This window comes from Saccostrea echinata, unplaced genomic scaffold (assembly GCF_033153115.1).
Source record: "Saccostrea echinata isolate AGI-Se365-2 ecotype Australia unplaced genomic scaffold, CSIRO_AGI_Sech_v1 ptg000015l, whole genome shotgun sequence".
Taxonomy (NCBI): Eukaryota; Metazoa; Mollusca; class Bivalvia; order Ostreida; family Ostreidae; genus Saccostrea; species Saccostrea echinata.
Window position 1 is genome coordinate 8835341 of NW_026889764.1, and position 26390 is coordinate 8861730.

At 34.9% G+C, this 26390-nt stretch overlaps 1 protein-coding gene across 2 annotated transcripts; it reads left to right on the plus strand.

Moving 5' to 3' along the window:
• The first annotated feature begins 443 nt into the window (after positions 1-443).
• On the plus strand, positions 444-25033 carry LOC133187484 (inactive histone-lysine N-methyltransferase 2E-like). Of its 2 annotated transcripts, XM_061322881.1 has the most exons (29): positions 444-520; positions 6643-6808; positions 9614-9701; positions 11709-11971; positions 13209-13357; positions 13792-14042; positions 14340-14387; positions 14481-14560; positions 15968-16061; positions 16203-16286; positions 16414-16517; positions 16767-16884; positions 16995-17104; positions 17213-17293; positions 17426-17582; positions 17749-17898; positions 18123-18251; positions 18603-18829; positions 18936-18965; positions 19096-19282; positions 19625-19852; positions 20017-20140; positions 20348-20538; positions 20662-22056; positions 22261-22483; positions 22647-22772; positions 23340-23432; positions 23829-24338; positions 24462-25033. In XM_061322881.1, the coding sequence occupies exons 2-29, from the start codon at positions 6726-6728 to the stop codon at positions 25028-25030; spliced, it is 5892 nt and encodes a 1963-aa protein (XP_061178865.1). In that variant the 5' UTR covers positions 444-520; positions 6643-6725; the 3' UTR covers positions 25031-25033. The 2 variants fall into 2 exon arrangements, with proteins under 2 accessions (XP_061178865.1, XP_061178866.1); XM_061322882.1 differs by lacking the exon at positions 23340-23432.
• Positions 25034-26390: the final 1357 nt, after the last annotated feature.

Below are 26390 nucleotides of genomic sequence, written 5' to 3' on the forward strand. Positions count from 1 at the left end.
TTTTGTTGCAAAATGTTTAACAGATGCTGAAGGAAATTTTTTTTTATAGAAATCTCAGTAAAGTCATGGTTAGCGACCATAGCTGCAGATCTGTAGCTAGCTGGTCTAAAAAGAATGGGATGGACAACCATATGACCTGGTCGTCCATAACATTTTTTTTTTTGATCAGCGAGCTACAGATCTGCAGCTAGGATAGCCTTTATATGGAAGCATCTGAAATTAAAAAAAATCAATTTTATCCGAAAGTAACTTTCACTGAAGAATTATTTTCCGTATCGAGTCTTTTTGAAGATACAATTTTCTTTAGATGTCTTTAATTTTTCTTCTAAAAGAATATTTATTAAAATACATTTATTTCCACTGTTTGATTCGATTCCTAAATTAAAATTATAATATATGTTTTCAGATTTTAACGTCACCGGATATGAGGACTCCACGGAGCACAAATATCAACCCCGTAGCATAACAATTTTAATGGCTGCCAATGGATAGTAGAATCGCCGATTGAAAATTAAAACAGGTATATATTCTCTGGTGTCATACCCATTCACGTCATGACATGGATTTTAAAACAATGTTTAGTGTTTAATCTTTTCAAATTAAGTGTTTTTAAGGAGTATACAGCATATTTTTAGAAATATAAATGCATAATTCTGTTGTAAACAACTGATTGAGATTTTGTTTGACGTTCAAGTTTCTGGAAGTTAATGTGGTTGACACTTTAAAAGGCGCTGTGTTGTGCAGTGAATCTAATGAATTTAGAGATTTTATTGTAAGAAGCAAGTGAGTATGTCATTGAAGACTGTTTTTAGAATTTCATCATATTATGATGTATGCTAATTGGAAAAATGGCGGACATCATTTAATTTGGTTAAAAATTATTTAGTAGCACCTAAGTAAAAGCTCAGAACAATTAATTCACGCATTTGTAATGTGTGTTTCCACATTGTGGCTATGATTAGAAAAAAAAATGACCTATTTTTATTTTTCGTAATTGATGCCATGACAAATAATTTATCAATGCAGAAGGCATGACAAACATGTCTGTGCAAATTAGAATCGGGTTGATCATCTACATATCTCCATAGCCAGTGGAGAAAAAGCCATGTTTCAGTATAGATATTATTTTAACATGATACGTTTTTAGATTACACGCTGAAAAGCAAGTAATACTGGGAAAAGTATCTCATGCAGGAGTTATTTCTCTTTTGTTAATTGCTAAATGAAAATTTTTCAAACAATTAAAATGCATTATTACATAAACATATATTAGGTTATCAGTTATTTTTTACAATTGATATAACTGGAATTGATCATAAAAATTGTAAAAGAGTTGTATCTCACATGGACTTTCCTCATTTTTGGAGTTCTTTCTGACTTCGACTTTCCTCATTTTTGGAATGAGAATTTTAACCCTTAGAATGAATTCTTTAAAAAAAAAGATCTGTATGCATGTATCATTAATTTTTATTACATATGATAAAAATGCCTTTTTTTCCCTGCCATTTCGTAATTTTAATATTCTTGATAGTAATACTTGCTGGCAGTTGCTGCCTGGTATTTTGATGTATTTTAAGAAAATTTTTATCACCTTTTTCAATGACTTACTTTTGCTCTGTGGGAAAAAAAGAAAATGTAGGAATATTGATTTCTCCAACAAATAGACATTGTCAATGAACCCTCTAGTGCCAACATTCTGAATGAAAATCTTACTTCATAAAAAGTTTTTTCATGCTTTTTTTTAATATTCATTGCAGCCAAGTGATCTTAGTGTTATTGGTGAATAAGGAGTGCAATATTGCCTTTACAAAGAAGGATTTATTAAAAAAAAATTTTTTTATCATTTTGCAGATGTTAGCTGCTCGGTATCTATCATTCAATAATTTGTACATTACAGATGTGCATTTGATGCTGGTTTCTTTCTTTTTCTGAAAATTTATGCCTTTTTTCAGTTATTTAATTTTTTTAAATTATAAAAAAAGTTTTTATGAAGAATTATATATTTTGCATATCAATGATTAAATTTTAGTCTTTGACACTACTAATGTATTTGCTGGCAGATTTGAAAAATTTTGTACAAGGAGAAGACTTTAGGTCTGAGTTATGGAGCTTTTGTCTGATCCTTTTGAATTTTTATCAGAAAAATATGTGCAATTCATATACTATTCACCATACATTCTTATTCCTTGAAAATTCTGTTGAATATTTTGAAATTTTCTGATACTTGTGAAGTTTGGCTGGTTTATATATATACATATATATATATATATATATATATATATATATATATATATATATATATATATATATATATATATATATATATATATATATATATATAACATAATCTTTTTTCAAGAACTCCCTTGAAAACAATTATCAAATCTAAGAATATAATACATGTAGAGCACTGCAAATGAATTCATGCAGAGTTCTACACAAGAATGATGCACAAGTTTCACTGTCATGAAAGACCAGTGCTACTTTAAATGTATGGTACATACCTGAATTCTGTAGCAGACATGGCTCATTGTTTTATGCACTGTAAAATGTCTTAAGAAAGAGTTTTTCACATCTAATTGGAGTATATTTATGCTAGTGATGTATCGATTAATCAATTAAATTGATTATCTAATCGAAATAGTCCCTGATTATAGACAATCGATTATAATTTTGATAATCGATTACTCAAAATATTAGTTAAAAGCAAATTATTCCTTTGATTTTTTGATTCATTCTTCTTTGAATTTGACTAAATCCTAAATAATGATCTGAAGTAAATGAACCCAATGATACAAAATATTTCAAAAATGTATTTTGGATATCACTCCAGAATTTCTTACCAATTTATTCTTCATTCAAAAATGAACAAATTTAATATTTGAAATTGATCGATTTTTAATCGATTATAGTGCATCCGATTATTCCGATAATTGATTATGAAAAAAATCCCATTTTCCCATCACTAATTTATGCCCACCTGTGAAGCCATATTGATACTAATGAAATGAGTACGATCAAAATGATAACCATGTGAATATAAAAATGTGCAAAATACTTTTTTAATATATACATTTGTGGTATCTCTCTATTATATAAACATACAGAGAGCAAATATCTTCATACCTGTATGAATATTTTCGAAGGTCATAGGTCATTACGTGACCTAATCGCACAGCGCAGTAATATCTACATAAAGAGACTTACTCTACTTAGCAATATAGCATGTTTTTCATGCATAAAAATGTACAAAATACCTAAGTAAAATGATAATCATTTTATTTACAATGTAAACGAGTAATTTATACAGTTCTTGATCGATTTTACATAGAGAATAGAAAACTACATGTTATAAATTTCATGTCTGAGCTGCATAGTCTCAACGTTTACCCTTATTTTTCTTGTAGACCTCTGAATGTTATGGGTTTTTTTTTCATTAAACTTTACTCACAATAAATTTGAAAATCTGTTGGAAAATATCAATGTAATGCAATCACGCCAAAAACAGCTGACAAACACTGCACTTCGGAAGTTCAGTATGCACACCTCCACCATCGAGATCATTGTCTTAACAATGTAAGCTGTTTCCGTGTCTCTGTGTCAACATCATAATAAATATGCCTTATTGAAATCGTAGGTTTTATTTTTCTGATCAAATTTTAAACTTGATTCCAAGTTAACTGGTCCGGACAAGTGTCTCCATCCATCCCTTTCCGACCGAAATTCGTCCAAATTTTTATTATCAAACATGGGACGTGTTTCTTGTGTGTTTTTTAAAACATAGAATATGGGTTCTCACGAATACAAAAATTCCCAGACACCAATTTGCTCACTATAATTGAACACAAGTAGCCTTTCACAGAATATTACCTTCAAAACAGAATCCTTTGCCAGATGAATTTGAAGCGTAACCGCTTTTCAAGCCGATTTACACCTTGCGTAATTTGTCAAAATCTACGAAGAACAGTTAGTGCAATATTTATATTCGATTATATTCGATTGCCCGTCTCAAATGTATATATAAGTAATAAATAGCAAGTTTAAAAAACTTCACTGGGAAATGAATTGGGTCGGTACGTGATCAAGTCTTCTGAGAAGGCCTTCGGCCTTCACAGGATTTGATCACATGACTGACCCACTTCATTCCCCAGAGAAGTTTTTAAACTTGTTATTTATTTCTTAATTAGCTCACCTAGGCTTAAAGCTCAGGTGAGCTTCTCTGATCGAAAAGTGTCTGGTCTCCTGTCCATCTGTTGTGTGTTGTTTGTAAACTTTTCACATTTTTGACTTCTTCTTCAAACCAAAAGGCCAATTTCAATCAAACTTGCCACTTGTCAAAGTATCATTGAGTAAAGAGGACTCATGTTTGTTCAACTGAAGAGCCACATTTTGATCATGTTGATGGCATCTTTTAAAAATCATTTTCTTAAGAACCAATGGGCCAGAAAAGATGAAATTTCCATTACAATACATTGTGTAGATTCAAGTTTGTTCAAATCAAGTCCTGTGGCCCGGATAGGGTGGAGCCACAACTGGGGATCAAAGTTCTTTATAAGAATATATAGGAAAAAATCTTTAAATATTTACTGCTCAGGAACAGCAAAGCCATTTTTTGTCATACTGATATGGAAGCATCCACAGGTAGTGTAGATTCAAGTTTGTTCAAGTCATGACCCCTTGTGGTAGGGTGAGGCCACACTAGGGGATCAAAATTTTATGTATGACTTTATATAAGAAAGGGTGAGGCCACACTAGGGGATCAAAATTTTACATACAACTTTATATAGGAAAAATCTTTAAATATCTTCTCAAGAACAGCAAAGCCATGATTAGCCATATTTATATGGAAGAATATTTGGTCATATTTATATGGAAGCATCCGCAGATAGTGTGGATTCAAGTTTTCTTTTCTTTTTTTTTTAATCATAGCCCCAGAGGGTAGGGTGGAGCCACAATGGACAATAAAGTTTTACATTGGAATATATAGGAAAATCTTTAAAAAGTCTTCTCAAGAATTGCAAATCCATGATCAGTCGATATGAAGCATTCTTGAGAAATTTAGATTCAAGTTTGTTTAAATCGTCAACCCGCAGGATAGGGAGGGGCCACAGTATGTGATCAAAGTTTTACATGGGAATATATAAAGAAAAAAAAATCAGCAGGGCCCTACTGAATGAGGTGAGCATTATGGCCCATGGGCCTATTGTTTCAGTTGATATACATACATGTACTTATTTTCCAAGGTAAGGGTATAATACCAAATGCATGCATTGCATCTACTGGTTATCCAAAATACTGCCTTATTGCATGTCAGATTTGTGTTATCTGGAGTAAACCATCAGAGAAAATGTGCTAATTTATGTAGGCAGACAGATTTTTTAGCTTTAATCGAAGTATTAGCATTTAACTATTTGTGCTAAATTTTCATATGGAAATTTTACAATTATGACTTGCCAAGGCTTTATATCTGCTGCATGCAGGTCCAATAAAAGGACCTTGTCCAAATTTAAAATAATTTTTTTCTCCTAACAATTAAAGTAAAGATTCCCAATTTACAGGCAGATTGAATTTTTCTGTGCTGTTTATTAAAAAAGGTTGAATTTTGAGATTATAATGGTTGATATGTTGTGAACAGAGGATATACCCTAAGCCTAACTGTTTTTATTTCTTCAGTAAAATGTGTCATCAATATTTTCAAATTTTTTAACATTTTAATGAAAAAAAATTCCCCATTGAATGGGTAAAGGATCATACAATCCTGTATCAAAGAGGCTCAGTTAAGCCCTGCTTGCAGATTGTTTCCATTGTGTATTTGTTGAGGCACAGTAAACTGGTAAAGAAAATGGTAAACAAAGAACCACAACTCTAGCATGCTTGTCCATCTCTATGTTGATAAGGGGTTTGTAATGAAACAAATTAATCAAGATCATATAGGTGTGTTGTAAAACTTGAAATACACATTTTATTGGCACTTGACAATAAAATAAATAAGGAAAAAGGTTCTTTTTACTATAGTTAACTTCTGACTCATATTTAACATGATGAAAAATCCTGGATACATGTGACAAAGTTGTGGAATATTTACTCAACAGTGCACATAAAAAAAATTATCAAATTTGAGACTATATATTATACTGAAGTAAGTAAAGCTAATTAAAAGCAAAAAGATGTAAAATCAATTATTTATGCACAAGTTTGACACATTGATATGGTGTATGATTCATCAAGAATGCAGAAATTAAAAAATGTAAAATGGTAAATAAAAAAAAAAAAGATTGTAAACTTATTGTTTGGTGGGTTGGGGGTTGTGAAAAAAATCATTGCATATAAGTTGGAATAATGGAACTGAACATGTGAAAGGGGGAAAACTTCAAATAATGGTTTATGGTATACCGGTAACTAATTGTATGTGTAGTAGTTACAGTAATAGTTTGCTCCCAACAGAATATTTGATATTTGAAGCAACTTTGGGAGGTTCTATTTACATGTACTTCACTGTTTGTTTTATTACAAGAACATTATGAAGAAAAGTATATCATACATCAAATTTGAAGAAAGAAATCATGACCTGTCATTGCAAATTGTTGACCCAGTTATATTTTTGAAATATGTAAAGTGTGGTATTTTGGTGTTCTATTTCAGGTGTTGAACAAAGCAGTTATGGCCTCGATGAAGACAACAGAAAGCTGTGGGTCCTCCATCAATGTGATGGACTTACCGACATCATGATGAGCCATTACATGTCAAGGACAGGATTTGTCCAAGATGTAGGACAAAGAGAGGTCGGGAAAGATCCCGGCCAACAGGAGTAAGTACTGGACAAGCTGAATCATAAAAAATAGTTCTCTGAGTAAAATGAATGAAATTGCCTCGTATTATTTTAACAAGTAATTGGGTTCCTATAAAAATTTTCACTTCTGTTTTAACAAAAAATGCAAAATCCTAATACCTTGAGTTTTACTTTCAGTTTCATTAAATGTATTGTGACAATGAAAATCAGTGCTCTGAGTTGTGACTAAAATGGTAACATTTTCGACCAAAAAATTGATTTTGCATCCAGAAATTAAAACCAACTTCCATTTTTGCAACCGAGAAAATTTGGGCCGGAAATTGTCCATTTTTATGACTGGGATCGAGATTACTTTTTCCCAACATTATCTATCAAGAAGATGTTTGAAGACAATTTCAAAACTTTGTAAAGCGTCGCAAAGACTAAAATTACATGGTTTCTTCAGACTAGCAAATTGTTTAGTCACAGTAATAAGTAATCTTTAACTTAAAAAAGACAATATACATGTACATATATGAGTGTTTGCTCCTTGCTTTTATAATATACCAAGTGTGTTATTCACAAAATGTTTACACCATAGCGAGTGAAATATATGTTGGCAACCAGAAATTCTGAAATGGCCACCAAAAAAAATTGATAAGCCATTTAGCTAGCTGATAGTAAGTTTGACTTGGAGCACTGAAAATGGAATACAACCATGACCATTCAGATATCAAATTTATATTTGTGTTAAGAAACATACCCATGAATAATGTTTTGTTTTTTTGAAATTCATTATACAGTTTCATCATTGAAATATTGATGAAAAATAATAGTTATGAAGAAAGTAAAACTGAATTTAGGTAATAGCTGAATGTTTCAGAGGGGAAAAGTGGAGGGGGATGATATAGGCTGATTGGTTGTGCTCTTGGAGTTCTACAGGCTTGCATCAAAAGCTGCCACCTGCAATGATAGAAGTGCATGTCTAACAATCATGCATAATCAGTAGTTAAGGAAAAATTGGTGAGGGTAATTAACATGATAAATCAGGGAGGCAAGGTGTGAGCTGCCTGATTCACATGTAGGAGATAAGTACCTGGCCTATTAATGATTATCACTGCTGCAACAACTTGGCACAAGTTGCCTTAGCTAGAGTTACATCCCTTCTGGTGTTATCTATAGGTGCATTTGATGAAGCTAAATTATTTAGACTCCCTGCATTGATATGTCTCAGGGCAAGACTGAAAAATTATCTTTGCATCACAGGTGGCTATATGTACAAAAGCTTTTCTATGTTCATGTGAAATTCCTAGATCTTTTCCAGTGTTATTCCTTATGGTATGCAGACTGCATTTCATAGTACGTACAGACCTGATCCCATATCCTAAATGAAAACACCCCATAGATTTTGAGTCTAATGTAAATAAGAGATATGTTAGGAATTTCTCTAATTTAACATGGAGTGATTAAATGTTGGAGTCATGTGAGAGGATGTAATTGTGATATAGGTCACATACGGGATTGTGTCCTATTCCGTGTAACCAAATTGTCCTCTTCCTTCCTTAACTTACAGACTACAGTGTAACAGTGTATTTCAGCCTATTGTCAATTTTCATGCTGCAAGTTTTTAGTGGAGATTATATTTCTCTGCAAAGTTTTGTAATCGAGAGAAAATTGGTGAACAGGAGATACGTTTTTGTATTAGGATTAAACTGAAAGGACGTTTATCTTTGTGATGGAATTGATGTACAAGAATTGTAAGTTGGTTTAACAATACATTTCTTCATGCCACACCTCTTTGAGTGACTAAAACTTTCAAACCACAAACAAATCCTGTATTTTAATTTGTTTCGGTTAGTGTGTAATTAGATGGTATTCAAATAGGAAGTGTTATTGCTTGGTTTTAGTTTGATTTCAGGTGTTTAGCTTGATTGATACAACAGCCCACTGAAATATCTCTTTATTCACAACTGAACAAACTAGACTTATATCACTGTTCATAGTGTAAATTTTATAAATAATGTTTCTAAATTTCCCCTATGTGAATGTAGATTGTGTTTGAAAAATTGAAATGGTGTTTGACTTGGAAGATCCAACTTTTATATTATACTTATAATATTACCTTATAAATTATATGATATGCCATATGAAGGAGAAGGGGTGTGAAATTTTAGAATATGTTAAACAGTGTACAGAATTGTTCCCCTTACAATTTAACAAACCTATGTAACTGTTCTGCTATATATAGGTAAAGTTATGAAAACAGAGAAAGTATGATTATTACTGTGTTAATTTATATATAGTTATATAACTCAAGTTGAGTAATAACAAACACTGTCAACTAATGCTTGGAGATTAAGTACATGTAAGTCATACAAAAGCCGAGGTTTAATCACACGTGTAATGTTAATCTGTACCTACATTTAGTTTTTATTTACATTTACTTAGTATTGATTAAAACAAATACACATTTTTTCTTTCCATAATCAGATTTTGAATGTATAGGGGGAAAAAACTACTTTCATTTTGTTTCATGCACATTTATCATAGCACTAGAAGAAGTTGGGGGGGGGGGGGGGGGGGGGGTAGCACATGCCTTCAGCTATAAACAATGGACAGGGGTACTTATTTTTTAGAGGTGCTTAAAATGGCATTGGAGCAAATATGATTGTCCATGAATTTGAATCTCTAGAATCTCTAGATCAGCTTTATTTTCTGTTGCAAAATTTTAATTTCAAACTCTTAGCACAAGGAAAACTGCATGTATTAAACAGCATAGCAAACGTGTGTGACTCAGTGTATCCTGTGTATTATTCCTTGTTAATGCTGTGGTTATATTTACAGAGATGAGGGAGGTTCAGGACTTTACGGACAGGAACATAATCAGCCAGCTCCTCAATCTTATCCGGGCTGCTTCGGACTGCCATACCAGGTGAGCCTTAATTAATTAATCAATTTATGATCGCAATTAGTTCCATTGTTTCTTAATCTCCAGCAATTGCCCTGATGCGTCATTTTGACAGAGAATTTTTTTTACAATACATACCTACATATGGATTCCAAAACAAAAGACATATATTTGTTATATATAAATGTTCACATTCTGTGACTCTTGTTAGTTCTATGCTTAACGGTAACTTAAGATTTAAATTATTCCACATTTTCCATCTCAGAAAAATAGTATGCAGTATTACCTTGGTCTCTGTTTATAACATATTTGTCAGGTGATCTGTTAAATGTAGGTATATCAAAAACAGCAATTAACACCTTTCTCATGTGAAACACCTACACGTGTTAACACCTGTCTTCAGGGCCCCAAATAAGTACTACACATAAGGAGATGTATACACAGTACATGTGAGTGAGATAGAAGAAGTAGTCGGGTATTGATATCTACCAGTAGATAGAACCTGGATACAAGTTAGACCTTGATATATGATTAAAGGCTGGACTAATTATAGCCAGTAAAAGAGTCCTGTGAGTTGTGTTAATCAGGTATTGTGGTGTAAATGCTAGGCATTGTTTAAGTTTTTTTCACTCTGGACAATGCCTGCGAAAAACATGATCCTACAAGCTAGTAATTGGAAGATTAAATTAGGACAATGCTTGGAGTTTTAACCGTCTAAATACGTTCTGGCTGAGGGAATTAGTTCAACAAGCCAGCTCTCTTTGTATACACAAGTATGGATTTCTTATAAGCTTTTTAAATTTTAACCAAGGAGTTGGAAATTGTTTGTGTGGAAATACAAGTTTCTGTAAAGAAGGTAAGCCAGTAGTTTTGCCTTGATTCACTTGGACTTGATTTCTTGAACATGTTGAAAGCCATAAAATATTTTTCCTCTTCAAAAATTTCAGTGTTATCTGTTGAATATTTATGTTTAAAATCAAGGGTTACTTACTTTGATTGTTGGTGTATCAATTTGGTGACAAAATATAAAAGTGAAAATAGACATGCCCCTTGGCAGTAGAACTTTTAAGTATTTCAGAAATAATTCCTGGGTTCAATGCTTTCTTTTGAAAACTGAAAAAAAATCTATTCCAAACAAAAACATCTCATGGTTGGTTAGTTTGAAAGTGTTTAGTCTCGTAATTCCTTTTGTCAGGTCCCAAATTGATTTTATTCATTAACCATGACAACAGGCCGGAGAGCTTCCTTATTTTCTGTGTGGATTTTGTGTCCTTTTTTGTCATTACTGTCTATTGGGTTTGTTGTCAGGTTATACAATCTTGATAGAAGGAAATAAGATGTGTTTAACAATGTGAGGGAAACTATTGAAGTGTGTGGTACATTATCTTTTACTAAAGGTAGAGACTTAAAACCATTTGTGATGGAGGTTTAATACCAAGCACAAAATTTTAAAACCTTCCTGCCTTTTTTTGTTAAAAATGTGAATAAAATATTGATTTAATTACATTAAGAACACAATTGGACAGTATAATATTGTTAACTTAGAAAATGGATCCATGAAAAGGGTTTCATGAGCATTTGTAGGCGCCTCGAGTTCTTATTGTAAAATTGTAATGAATAGAGCGTTAATGTTTTGTCAGTTATTAAATTCTCTGTTGACATACTATTAATTGTATTGCTAATTCATACTTTCAATTATTCTTTAAAAAGAAGTTGTTGATCGCAACAGAAGCATGCATTGTAAACCCATTAATGAGATATTCAATGCTGCATCATGGTTGTGGTCCTATTTTCTCTGATGATATCCTAATTAGTTAATTAACACTGGTCTTAACTATCTTATGAAGCTCTGGAACATTCTATATAGGTATTGATGGTAATACAACCAGTTTAATGATTAAACTGTGAAAGGAGTTGAATTAGACTTCCATTCAAATTCCTTCTCTTTTAGGCCTTCTTTAGTTTTAACTTCAAAAGACATATACTCACAGCTAGACCTGAAGTAGTAATTACACTAACATTGTATTACAGGACCACAATTACGGAGCCCCCCGCCCTCCTACACCTCCACCCTCACCACCCCAACCCCCACAGCAGATGCTGATGCCACCCCTGGCTCCACTCACCCCAGATAAAGGCCACATAGAGGTGGAGGATGTGGGTAGCAGTGCAGGGCTCCCCATCACCCCACCAGAGATGGTACCTCCCAAGGAGGGAGAAGATGACAGTGTTACGCGGTGTATCTGTGACTTTATACACGATGATGGGTACATGATCTGCTGCGATAAGTGCAGGTAAGAAAAAAAGATTGTGTTAGATTTCCTTGTGGAAATAAAAAGATAAAGATATTAATAACAGTTTTAAATGTAGGACATGTCAGAAACCTAGATATGGAATAGATTACATTCCTCTTATGAGACAAGAAGTGGAAAATAGATAGTACAAAATAAATGTACAGTTAAACCTCGTTATCTTGAACCCAATAGAACCGAGGAAAAAACTTCGAAATAGCCAAAGATTCGAGATATTAAGGGTAAAATACTTAAAAGAAAAAGTGGTCGGGACTTCCAAATCACTTCAGCATATCATGGTTTTCAAGATATCAGTGTTGCAGATAGGGCTGTATCAATAATATATCGATATTCAGGAATGTATCGTATCGAAAAAATAACTTCCAATACACATCGGACAGGCAGTTTTCCTTATAATTCTGTAAAAAAGTTGGGAATTTCAGTTACCAAAGATTAGTTTTAACTGTTTTGAATTAAAACTGGTCAATAATGAAGTAAACATTAAGGAGATAGCACATCTTAAATAACTATTACAAAACACATAGACAACTATATTTTAACATGTTATGTTAAATTAACCCAATTTTTTTTCAAATTTATGCATTAAATGTCATTTACAAGACATTTTTGAAAGACTTAATAAATAATCCAATATATCGCATATCGCTTTATAAAATATCGTATCGTATCGAAATATTTTGCTCAATACACAGCCCTAGTTGCAGATACCGAAGTTCAACTGTTTTAAAATTACATAAATACAATAAAGCTAGGTAATCAAGTACAGGACTTGCATATAAGGGAATCTTGGTTATAAGGAAACTTCTATGAACCCCATGGAAGACTTCACACTATTTTCCTTATATGGATATATAGAATTTTGTTTATAAGGATTCAAAATTTAAAGTCCCAGTCACTTCCTCATAACCAAGTTTTACTTTAGATCACAATATTGGAAGTTGTTAGTATTGTATCAGAGGAAAATTGTTTTGAAAGAGAACTGGTACTCAACACTACTTCACATTTCATTGTACCATAAAGAGCTAACAGGGAAATTATTGTGAACAGTGAATAAAAAAAAACTATTTTGGATCTGTGGTTTGCAAATACAGTTTCCTCTGTGTTGTGTAAATACATCACATGAAATCCTTCTTGGACTATCAAAACAGCTATGTACCAAGAATGACTCACATTTATATTTTATAAATAGAATTTAATTTATAAAGCTTCTCTGTTGCAGTGTGTGGCAGCATATTGATTGTATGGGGGTAGACAGGAACAATATTCCGGACTCTTACTTCTGTGAACTCTGTGAGCCCCGCCCACTGGACCGAGAGAAAGCACGGCTCATTCAGCTCAAGAAGAAAGAGTTTTTGGATACCCTGACAGGTAAGTAATGCCATACATGGTTTTATGTGATAATTCAGGTTAAGGTTGATTGTCCTTATGTGCACTTATATAAAATTTCTCTCCAACACTAATGATTTTCCAACAGATTAAAATGCACACAATTTCAGCATAACTTGTGGGACAAAATTATACAGAAATGACCATTTTCCTTTTTACCTGACAATTTTATAAAAACTAATAGTCTGTATCCCAGTAAGAGTTATTTCTCTTATCAGAAGGTAGATGAACCTTAAATATCATTTCATGGCATTATTATGATTAAGGATACGTGGAAGATGGTAACATACAATGTACAGTACTTCACTTGTTCCTCCTAACTTTTAATATTCGTCAAGTTACTTGTGTAATAAGTATTAAGACTGGTAGACAGGAGTGCTGTCCGAGTTTACTATGTATCGTGTTTTAATTGGTAGATTCAAGTGCCACAGACACAGATCCTGAGGAGGAGGCTAACAGACAGTTGTCACAGCAACAGCAAGGTGGGATAGATCTGTCAGGGGCCAAAAAACTCAAAACTAAAAAACAACGCAACAAGTCAGGCAACAACAACTCAAACAATGGCAGCAAGGCATCTGATGTTAAACAACGCAGAAGCAGCAAAAAAGAGAAACGAGACGTTAAGAAGGAGAAGGAAAACAAAGATGCTAACAAGAAATATCAAAGAGTAAGACATTTTAGAAATGTGGCTGTTCATATTAGACAAAGTGTATAGTATATGTCAACATGTTTTAAAAAAATAATTATCCCTGGAAACATACTTAATGTATATAGTGAATATCAATGTTTTTAAAAACAATTATCCCTGGAAAACATACTTAATGTATATAGTGAATATCAACATTTTTAAAAACAATTATCCCTGGAAAACATACTTAATGTACTTTTGCTTTTGAAGGACATCAAATAAATACTAATTGAGAGACTCCAAGTTCATTAAAAAAAACACTGATATAATTTTCAGGTTTTAAATAAAGACACACCTGCAGGTGTAAAGACAAAGAGACTGAAGGTAAATAAGGGTTTTGTTGACTTTTGTTTCATTATTAAAGCATGAGAGAATATGTTCTGGTAGTACTATATCACCAGTATTATTTTATTTTAGCTTGAGAAGAACAAAAAGCCTGGATTGTCATTAGTTATTAATGAGAACACTCAGCAGGATCCTTGGGACAGCTCATATAGGTAGGACAATCAATACTATCTGTGTAATGAACATTTACAACATATATGTCACAAGAAGAAGTTGTATTATAATTCTGTTATTACTGTGATTATACATTTGAAGATTTTTCAATGAAGATATTTTTATCTTTATGTTATGGCAGTGCCTTAAGTGATATTAGAGCATCTTTATATGTGATTAAGGAGGTTGGATCCTGCCATCAAAAGTAATGAGAATTTTTTATCAAGTATATTTTTAGAATTTATACACACAGCTTCATTAAAAATCAAAACAAAAAATGGGGTTCAATGCGCTTCTTTTGGCGCTACAGATCATTTAGTTTGACCTTTTTGCACTGTAAATACGTCTTACACATAAATCAAATTTTAAAGTTTTTCCTCCAATATTTTTTGTTCAAATAAATTATAGGAACAAAAACAGTCTTATTTCATCTGAAATAGACACATTAAAATTTGTGACAACGAAGAAATTTTCAAATTACTCCGCATGTTCAATTATTTGACCTTTTTGCAAAACATTTTCATTTATCTGGCATTAAAAATTTAACAAGCAAAAAAATCATTTGAAAGTAATGACATTTTACTGAATTTAAGAAGAATGGTTAAATGTATCGTATATATTCAGAAAAGAAAATTAAAAGTGAGGGTCTGTGATGTTAATTTTTAGATATAACTAAAATAGTGCTAATTTTAAGCTTAAATTAGGGCTATTTTTTTCCTTCATTTTCACAAAATATTTGCTATATTTATCAAATATGATGATAGAATTCATGACAGTATATTTAATAGATAATTTAGGACCAGTATAAAACAGTCCACTGCACAAAATAACTATGTGTGCAGACTGCGTGTAAAAATAGGAATCCAAACTTAACATACTTTGAATACTTCGAAAGAGAAAAAATGATCATTTTCTTCTAAGAAAACCTTCCGCCACAAAATATAGTTCCTCACTTAATGCTTTTGGTATGCAATTTAATCATGGAGTTTTAACTGAATATAGTTAAATTGGCATTGTAGAATCCAAATTTATTGTAAGAATTAAAACATTATGCAGAATTTTTGAAATATAGGTTAAGATAAAAATCTGCTCAAAAGCTCAGGAGCGAACCTCGTTAATTATAAAGTCTTGTTGGTATTTCCAGAACTCCAAGTCTAAACTAATTATACAGGAAAATGATGATCATCCCATACTTTTAAGTTATCTCATCTGTACTTAGATAATCTTGTATCTACTCTAAGTGTAATCTCTTCATAATTGACCTTGAGCTGAAGTGAAGGATTATTATCTAACTACAATTGAAGTGTCTTCACAATACACACTTGTGGGCATTAAGATAAGGCCAGGCATTTCCTATTGCATAGGGAAGTTTTTTTGTTGTTAAAATTTGTTGTTTGTTATTTCAGCCCCTGGGTGGACAAGTATGAAGAGGTTTATGAGAACTTGTACTCCCAAGACATTCTCAATTCGTTCTTGGCTGAGAAAATCAATGGTGTTTATGTAAGTAACTTATGATTTACATTAAGAATGGAATCACTCTCTTTAAATAGAACTTTGTAAAGGTGCAATTTCTAAAGGAAAGTTTCTACTCAAATAAAATGCAAAGTATTTTAACATCAAGTTTTGGTTTGTCTTTTGAAGCCTCCTGATAATAACGGGAATGGAGTGGGTGGCAAACTGCGGGTTCAGTTGTGTCACGTTACAGAGGTCAACAAGAATCGCAAGGTATGTTTAAATCTGTATACTATATATAGATACAACTAGAAAGTTCAATCTGTAAAGATTTTAGAATTTAATCAGTCATTGATGTATGTTTTGAGGTTTATAGTTTTCCTGTTGTTTTCCTCTGTAGGGATTGGAAGCTACAGAAACAATAGGGGAGGGAGAGCCTGTCATAGAATATATCGGACAAGTCATGTACAGAGACCAGTTTAATAAAGATAACTTCTATAAACGGTAAGTCACATAGAACACATCAGACAAGTTATGTACCGAGACCAGCTTAATAAAGATGACTTCTATAAATGATAAGTGATATAGAACACATTGGATAAGTCATTAAGTTGTGTAATGTTGACTAGTACATTTATTTAAAGGAGAAAGGGACACCTCAACTGACATAAAACTGGGAGCAAATTGGTCCTAATATTTATCATCCCTACTCGGTTGGAAAGTTGACATTGACCTGTGATATCTTTGTTTCAGATTAAATCCATTTGTTTTGTTTTACTCGAATTATGATGGGATGGACATCTGCATAGATGCGACTTCATACGGGAACATCGCTCGCTTCATTAGGCGATCATGTAAAGCTAATGCAGAGGTAATATAGTTATTATTACAAAATATACAAACATAATTGTTTTCTGTATACAAGATGAAAGGTATCTCTCTTGACAACAAGCAGTGCACAGGGACTTTTCATTGTTGTAGGTGAGGCATGTTTCTCAGAATGGCCATGTGAATTTCTACATATATTCAACCAAGGTGATTCCAAGGGGGTCAGAAATTACCATCCCATATGACTACAGTTACAAAGACTGGTAAGATAAAACAAGTTTATTGCTACATTTACTTTTAGTTTAAATGGGAAAGGTGCTCTGTGGAGTGAAATGATGTAATGCACAATCTTGATTCTTTAATTATTGTAGTACCTACTGTGTAGAGTGTGCCTGCTTGAGAAATAATTGCCCTGTTGCCAAGTTCTTCAAGAAAAGAATTAATAATATCAAGTAAGAAACTTTATAGAGGAGAAAAATGTATTGTGTTGATATCGAGTGTACAAAATGAGAAAAATTTGCATGCAAAAGTGAGCTTCATTTTCAATGCTGAAACTGAATTCAATTTTGTTTTTCATTAAACAGGAAAGAAAAGTCTCCCCAGAAGATGCCAAAACTCCCTGTCAAGTCTCCCATCAAAATACAGATTAAATCCCCAGTCAAAAAGTCAGGGGAAGAGTTAACTCCCCTAGTGAATGCTTCTAACGTAACCTCCCCAGCTGCTGACAGACCTTCAGAAGTTGTAAGCACTCTATGAAATTCTCAACGGCAGTAGGAAAATGAAATTTCTCCCAAGTTTCTGAAAAGTTGAATCTAGAATTATCCATTTATTAAAACTTTCAACTAATGAAGTGTGTGGATTAATGTAATCACTTACAAATTACAAATGTCCGATATTTTACTTATAGATGTCAAGAGCAGCTTCAACAGAGCAGATAGACAACAGTTCTACATGTCAGGATCTGTTGGACCCTGCACTCCAGAAAGAAGAGGAGGAAACCAGTGAAACTGCCACCACCCCAGCATCTTCAGAGCCAGCGATCCCTCAACATAAAATGGTAACAGGCATAGTTCATTCTGATGAAAGAGTTTGTGTATAGTGTTTATACATGTACATCTACATCATATTAAGCTTGCAGTAGTGTCATGATTTGTTGCAAAATAAGTGATTCTAAATTTGCCAGAAAAACAAATGTAAGGATTTGTTCTTAAACCTTGAGATTTTCAGTCGTGGAATTTAATACTAAACTTGAAAATAATACTGGTTGTTGTGTGATTTTAGACAAGAGAAGAAAGGAAAATGGAAGCCATTATGAAAGCCTTTGAGAAACTGGAGAAACGAGAAGAAAGAAGGAACCAGGCACTGCATAGAATAGACAGGAAAAGTGTCGATGTCAAGCGGGAGGAAAAGGTATGTTTGTTTCTTCTTGTGTAATGTTAAAAAAAAATTGTAACTATAAAAATAATAAGGTTCCTGTGATTCATTTTTCATTGATTCTTCAACAACATACAGTATAATGAAATTATAACAATCTTTTATTCTGAAATACATGCATATCTAGATAGGGTAGAATTGAAATTATGACATTCTGTCATTCAATGATATGTAATTATACAAGGAATTGAAAGAAGAGATACAGATTAGATAGAATTTTGAGTGAAAATTGTGAAAAGAAAGTTCAACAAAAGCAGAAGGATGAATTTTCCTGAGTAATAGTGTTCATACAAATTTCTGACATAAGATCTTTTTTTTTTTAAACAGCCTGAGAAAACAGAGAAAACTCCTGCAAAGAAAGAGGAAAAGAAGGAAAAGGTCAGTCAGAAGGAAACAAGATCAAGGAAAAAAGAGGAGGAGGAGAATACAAGTGAATCAGCACAAGAGCCAGTGATTACAGTAGAGACAGAACCTGTACAGGAGGAAAGTGTGGTAGAGATTGTTCCTGAAGAACAACCACCTGTTATAAAGGAGACCAAACCTAAGCCGAAAACGTATGTATAGTTCTCATAATAATGTGTAACAGTTAAATTAATGTTGAAGGAGCTTTCTATTTGTTTGATATTTTTAAATTAATTTTTTTTGTTGTGTCTTTTTTAGGAGAAAGGCAAAACGAGTGTCCTCAAGAAGGTAAGAGTCGATAAGTTAATCGAAGATAATTTTTTTAAAGTAATGCTCCAACGTCACTAAGAAAAAAGAGGTTTGCAGGGTAATTAAAAAAGATATATATGTAATATATGATACTATTCATTATCCCCAGGAGGAACCGTGCTGGCAGTGGAAATGCTGTGTCAGAGCCCTCACTGTCTGTAGATGCTGCTGATGAAGGAAGCAGTGCTGCCCAACCAAACATCCCTGCCATGACCAACAGCTGTCCTAACACACCATTAGTGACTGGTGATGTGGTCAACATGCAGCCATCATTCCGATTTCTCAAGACCAAAAAGGTATGTCATTAGTAATTAACTCACTATGCACTATACATTTCAAATACGAATAAGAGAATTTAGCATACTTGCTTCATGCATTATAAAGTATGTACATGTATGTGAATATTGATTGTTATCTTTGGATATTTATTTGCAAAAATACAAAGAAGATGCAAGGAAATAGTAATTAACTCACTATGCACTATACATTTCAAATACGAATAAGAGAATTTAGCATACTTGCTTCATGCATTATAAAGTATGTACATGTATGTGAATATTGATTGTTATCTTTGGATATTTATTTGCAAAAATACAAAGAAGATGCAAGGAAATGATATATGCTTGTGTTGTTTGCAGCATTTAATGAATGAATGGCTACATGAGAAGAGTCAGGATGGTATGGCAGGTACGTCATCTCCAGCCAAGACAGAGCCTCTGGAGGTCAAGGTTGAGGAAGACACGATGTTCGTTACCTGTCTGCCGAGTCCAAGAAATGCCATGGAACATCTCCGACGGAATAGTCACAGCTCGGGCACGTTCCGTCCAGTGGTCAATGCAGATAACAGCATAGGCTCAGCCAAAAAGGTAGGGGCTGAAAATTGTTGAATAACTGAATGCTGATAGTATGAAAGTCTGAAAGATTTAAGAACATGTATTTCATCTGGAAGGGGGATGTAAAAATAATTCCATCTTCTTCCCATTTTCTAATGAGGAACTATTTTACAAAATTTCAACAATTTTTATTTCAGCGATGGTTACGACAGGCCATGATTGAGAAACCTAAGATAGAGAGTGGACCCAACTCCCCAAACACAACAGGGGGAGGTAATGCCAGCCCAAGCCTACCTAGCCCTGGGGCCTCTCCACCTGGAGGTAAGGAACCCTCATTGACTTTAATGGAGACTGTAATTCCTTTATCATACATACAGTTAATTGAGGTTATTTAAAGGATAGAAGTAGCTTAACTGTTAATATTACATGTCTTTATTTGTAAGATTTGAATTTGACTTATCCTTTCAAGAATTGAGGAATTTATATTTTTTTAGACATTGTTTTATAGACAATTTGCTTATGTTTCAGACTTTGTGACTCCCCTTAAAAAGAGAAGAATGGCAAGGGAGTCAATTGATGCACCCTTAAGTGCTGGCCCCTCCACTTCATCTCCCTCAGTGACCCCCGGGGTCAGTCAGCCAGGAGATTCTGAAGCCCAGCCTTCAGAGGTCCAGGAGGAGGTTAAACCTTTCTCTCCGATTTATACCCCTAGTATTAAGGTAAATGCCTCCTTCTTGCAACTTGTTTCATGTTGCATCGAATGCACTTGATTTTATTTTTTCAAAATTAAGAGATAGACAGGGGATTTGATTTTATTTGATTTTAATATGAACTGTTTACAGATGGAGATTCCGAAGAAGCGAGCATTTGTGAGTCCTCGGGACTTGAGGAAGGCCAGCATTCGTGATTCTATGGAGAGTGAAGTTTCTGACTCCTCAGCTACTGTGTCCTCCAGAGTCTCGGTAGATCAGTCCTCGGACTCTGAACAAGAACTCAGTGTTTGTCCTCAGAAAGTTACGGGTAGTAGTAGTAGTAGTACATTTCATACTGAACTGGTCAGTATGGAAGACAGGACTTCTGGTAATGATCAGTCTTTATTAAGTGACACCAGTCATACATGTGAAGTGACAAACAGTTCAGAGGAGGATCAAAGTGTTAATTGTGGTGTACATGTTGAGACAGATAAACTAGACTCCACTAGTGATTCAGTTCAGAGACCATTGGGACTAAATGTTGTTGAAGAGGATGAAAATGTGTCAAGTGGACTGCAGGGGAGGCAGGCTGAGGCTTTGTCAGAAGAAGAGGAAGTAGAAGTGGAGGATCAAAGTGTTTCTGTGAATTTGGAGGTGGATCCAATGGAGGTGGATAGCACTGAGGATCAGAGGGAAAAGCCAATCCTGAGGAGAAGTGTTTGTGATAGTACATCTCGTTCTGATGTGTGCAGTAGTGGACGCTCCTCAAGGGCTGACTCTTGTAATAACAGTGTTACTGAGGCTTCTTGTAGTACTTCTGTTGTGGAGGATGTTTGTCATCCATCTTCTATGACATCACACACTGAGACTAGTATTAGATTAGCAGAACCACAGTGTGTGGATAGCAGCACAGATACCTTGTCATCACAGAAACAGGAAGTCAGTATGGAAGTGGATGAACTCCCAGTGGAGAGTAATTCTCAACAGGAAGTGTCAACGGTGGAGGAGAGGCTAGCAGGTGTAGACAGTAGTGTGGATAGCAGTAGTGATCAGCAGGGCAGCAGGAATTCGTGCGGTGGAGTGAGCAGCAGTAGTGAATTAAGACAAGAGGATTCTGTTGTGGAATCCACACATTTATCAGAAGGGGGAGGAGGGGGGCGTGTGACCTCTTCAGCACTAGTAACTTCTAACAATTCAGTCATAGAGAATGATATGGTGGATAGTTCTGTGTCTGATAGATTTGAAATCACAGTGGAAGCTGAACTTGTGAATGTGTCGGACCTCAGTCAGGCTTTAGTGGACAATGCCGTATCATCCAATCAGGATAGCGGTTTCCACATGGTCAGGAACTCTGAGGAACTATCCTGCACGTCTTCACATGAAGAGGTGGGGTCAGAAATTCACAATGAGGATGATAATTCACATTCAGACTCCATTACAATAACAACTCCCTCGGAGCTGTCTGCTTCACCAGCAGACTCGGAACCCCCACAAGGATCCAGCATAATGGAGCCTGAAGCTGAACCAGCTCCTACCAAAAAGAAGGTTAGTGCTCTTGCTTAGAGATGCCAGCTAATTTAATTGATTTATTATAATGATGAAAAATTACTTTTGATACAGAGTAAGCTTTACATGAACCTGTTTTACTACAGGGATATAGAAACAGTCCATATTTGGATCCACCTCTGTTCAAATATTATTTTTCAGATAAATTGTTTAGTTGAATTAATCTTTTTTTCATAATTTAAGGTCAGTCTGTTGGAGTATAGAAAAAGACTAAAGGGGAAAGGACCTAGCAGTTCTTCCTCATCAACGTCTTCATCCTCGTCATCAGTTCCCAGACCATCATCCACATCATCGCTTAGTCCATCTTTCAGTGTACACACCAGACTACCATCCCTACCATCTCTACCATTGTTTGATACGTCTCCATCCAAAGAATCATCATCTCATAATCACCGTCAATTCAAAAGTAAGTGGACACACCAGAATAGATGAAAAGGATCATATAACTTTTCTTAAACTGCTAATTTTAGCAGTTTAATAAAGAAAAAAATCTGAATATGTCAAATTTGATTTTAAATCAGTGTTTGTAAATTACAGAATTAAGACTAAAGTTATTTGTCTCATTTTAGGTTCGTCTGATCTCATAAGACGCAAGTCTACGGAAGCTCCTAAAAGGGAAAAACCTTTGAGTTTAACAGAGAGGTTGAAAATGGAATTTGGATTTGAAGATTCAGAAGATGATACTGGCAAAGAAGGTAAGAATGTGTTGAATTTTTAATGTGGTTGTGGGCTTTAAGTGTTGCTTCCACAAATGCACAATATTGCACTGAAGTCTATATGAAAATTTTCTGTAAAAGAAATAAAAGGAGATGGAAATTCCAATAAAGTCTAAGCTGTCCTCCATTTATTACATTCATATGTCACTTATCATGAATGAAGAGCTAATTAAGAAAATAATATGTATTCAATACAACATGTTTATAGCAAACATAAGTACAGTGAATTTATGTTTTAATATGACAATTCAGTCAATACCAGAGAATAAATTACGGTCTAGAAATAAGAAAATAAGAGCTATATGAAACAATTTCAGCTGTCCCTGGCATTTGCTATAATCATGATAATTGTGTTACTAAAGTGGGCAAAAAAGTGTAAGAGACAGATCATGAAAACATTTTTTGCTAAGTGTGATGCACATTACACATGTTTTACACTGCAATATACAGCATTATGCTCTAGCAATACTTTGTACAAGTAGACAATAAGAGAAAAATGTTGCTTGTTTGCCAAAATAGCCAAGTGCTTCATTCTGACCATTTTAGAGAGAAGTTTGAACCGATCCAGGAAAAGTTCACATGACATGCCCCCTCCACCTCCTCCCCCTCCCTCGGGGGGATCAGGCACCCAGCCATATGGTGAGTGACGACAGACCGGCTTACTGCATGCCGTGCACTGTCAAAGTCATATGGAACATCAGAAATGTATAGCATGGTTACAGAATATATAATGCAGGGGATCTTGTGTGTTGGTGATGGATATATTAGCTAGTTTAGAAATTAAGATATAGAAAATAAAACTTATGTAAACAATTCGCTATTTCTTTTTAAAGAAATAAAATCTTATCTGCTTGATTTACATGTAGGAGAAGGACTGATAATCATACATTAGATTCTTTGTCACAGAGTGTTTTGAACTTTTGTAGTTACACAGTGAATGTTTTTGCTGCACATTTTCACAATTATCAATAAAAAATGCAGAGAAAAAAGATCATTATTGTGATGATTTCTGATAATGTTTATTATCTTTTACAGAGACGACAGCCACAGAACCGCCGCCTCCCCCTCAACAGCCACCACAGCAGCTGGGTGGAAACTTCAAGGCTCCTCTGTCAGGTGGATATACAGGTCTGGGTGGGGTACAACCCCCTCAGATTCCCCACTCCATTCATGGAGACCATCCACACAGAATGCCATCTCCAGGGATGGTACCAGCTCCAACAATGGTGCCACCACCTCCCCAGGGGCCACATAATGGGAACATGATGATGCCAGGACAGGTACCCCTGATGAACCATGGAGGGCCTCCTCCTCAGCCTGTCCCCCCTCCAGCACCTGTGCCACCCCCATCAAATGGACCTATGGGTAGCCACATGGGACAAGCTCCAACAGTTGGCCAGAAGATCCCCTCTCTTATGTCTATTCCTTCCTACCATACAAAGGGAAGAAGTGGCCATACTCAGGGAGGGAGTAATGCAGCAAATTTAGCCCAGCCTGTAAATGGGCACCATGACCCGGGTCAACAACCATACGTACCCAAGCCTGGTCAGTATTCTTGATACTGGATAAAAAGATTTAAACCTTCAATTCTGATTTATTGAAGTAATTCCACAATTTTAACTAAGAAACTGCTTGAAGATAATATCTTAAAATTATTCCTTGTTTCAGGTCTGCCTTCCCACATTCAGCAACCATTTAGCAGTGTGGCCCAGCCGGCAAATTTCTCACACCCTCCTCCCCAGCCAGTGCAGACTCCCTTTACATCAGCCCCGCCAAATCAGCAGTACCCTATACCTCCTCAAGTACGGCCTCAGCAACCCTACCCAACGCCACAACAGCAACAGGGACAGCATTACATCCCCTCAACCTCCCATCCAAATCACTATCAGACGCCTCCTCCTCAGGCTCCAGCAGGGGGGAATCAGTTTGTACAGACACCAGGACCCTCCCAAGCTGTGTTTCACACAGGACAGCATCAGGCCACTGTCCCATACAGTCAGAATAATGCTGGGTCTTACAACAGCTACCAGTCATCCTCATATCAACAACAACCAGCCAATGGACATCCAGTGAGGGACTATAAACATGGGTACAAAAATTCCCATGATTCTGAACAGCAATCCCATTACAATCACTCGCCTAAAAACTATCATGGTTCATCCTCCCATCATCAGAAATCAAAGAAGTCCAAGCATCGCAAGTCGGGAAGCTCTCGGTCTTACTCTGACTATCGCTAACTTTTTATTAGGTCACCTGAGTCACTCAGGTGACCTATTGCTATCCGTTCTCGTCCGTCGGCGTGCGTCGTGCGGTGTGCGTCGTGTGTTAACATTTGAACATTTTTAGCTTCTTCTCTGAAACCGCTTAACCAATTTCAACCAAATTTGGCATATAGCACCTATGGGTGAAGGGGAACAAAAATTGTGAATTCCATGGTCCCTGCCCCCCTGGGGCCTGAGGGGTGGGGCTAAAACCACCAAAAATAATGCAATCTTTAAAAATCTTCTTCTTTACTCCTGGACATCAAGCAGTCAAACTGTTGGCATCATTGTAATAAGCATTGAGTCCTCTACCAAAATTGTGAAATTCATGGCCCCAGGGTCAGGGGTTCTGGTGCTAGGGTGGGGCTATATAGATCATATAGGGAAAGTGCATTATTTCTTTGAAAATCTTCTTCTCTGCTCCTGGGTATTAAATAAAGTAACTAAGTACATAGTTATGAAGAACAAGAGTGCCTCTTCCAAAATTGTGAAATTCATGGCCCCAGGATCAGGGGTTCTGGTGTTAGGGCGGGGCTCTATTGATTATATAGAGAAAATGCATTAATTCTTTGAAAATCTTCTTCTCTGCTCCTGGGTATTAAATAAATTTACTAAGTATATAGTTATGATGAGCAAGAGTGCCTCTTTCAAAATTGTGAATTTCATGGCCCCTGGGTCAGGGGTTCTGGTGTTAGGGCAGGGCTCTATTGAGTATATAGTGAAAATGTATTAATTCTTTGAAAATCTTCTTCTCTGCTCCTGGGTATTAAATAAAGTAACTTAGTACATATTTATGATGAGCAAGAGTGCCTCTTCCAAAATTGTGAATTTCATGGCCCCAGGGTCAGGGGTTCTGGTGTTAGGGCAGGGCTTTATTGATTATATACATTAGTTAAAATGCATTAATTCTTTGAAAATCTTCTTATCTGCTCCTGGGTATTAAATGAACTAATTTAGTACATAGTTATGATGAGCAAGAGTGCCTCTTCCAAAATTGTGAATTTCATGGCCCCAGGGTCAGGGGTTCTGGTGTTAGGGCGGGTCTCTATTGATTATATTGTTAAAATGCATTAATTCTTTGAAAATCTTCTTATCTGCTCCTGGGTATTAAATGAACTAATTTAGTACTTAGTTATAATGAGCAAGAGTGCCTCTTCCAAAATTGTGAATTTCATGGCCCCAGGGTCAGGGGTTCTGGTGTTAGGGCGGGGCTCTATTGATTATATAGTGAAGATGCATTAATTCTTTGAAAATCATCTTATCTGCTCCTGGATATTAAATGAACTAAGTTAGTACATATTTATGATGAGCAAGAGTGCCTCTTCTGAAATTATGA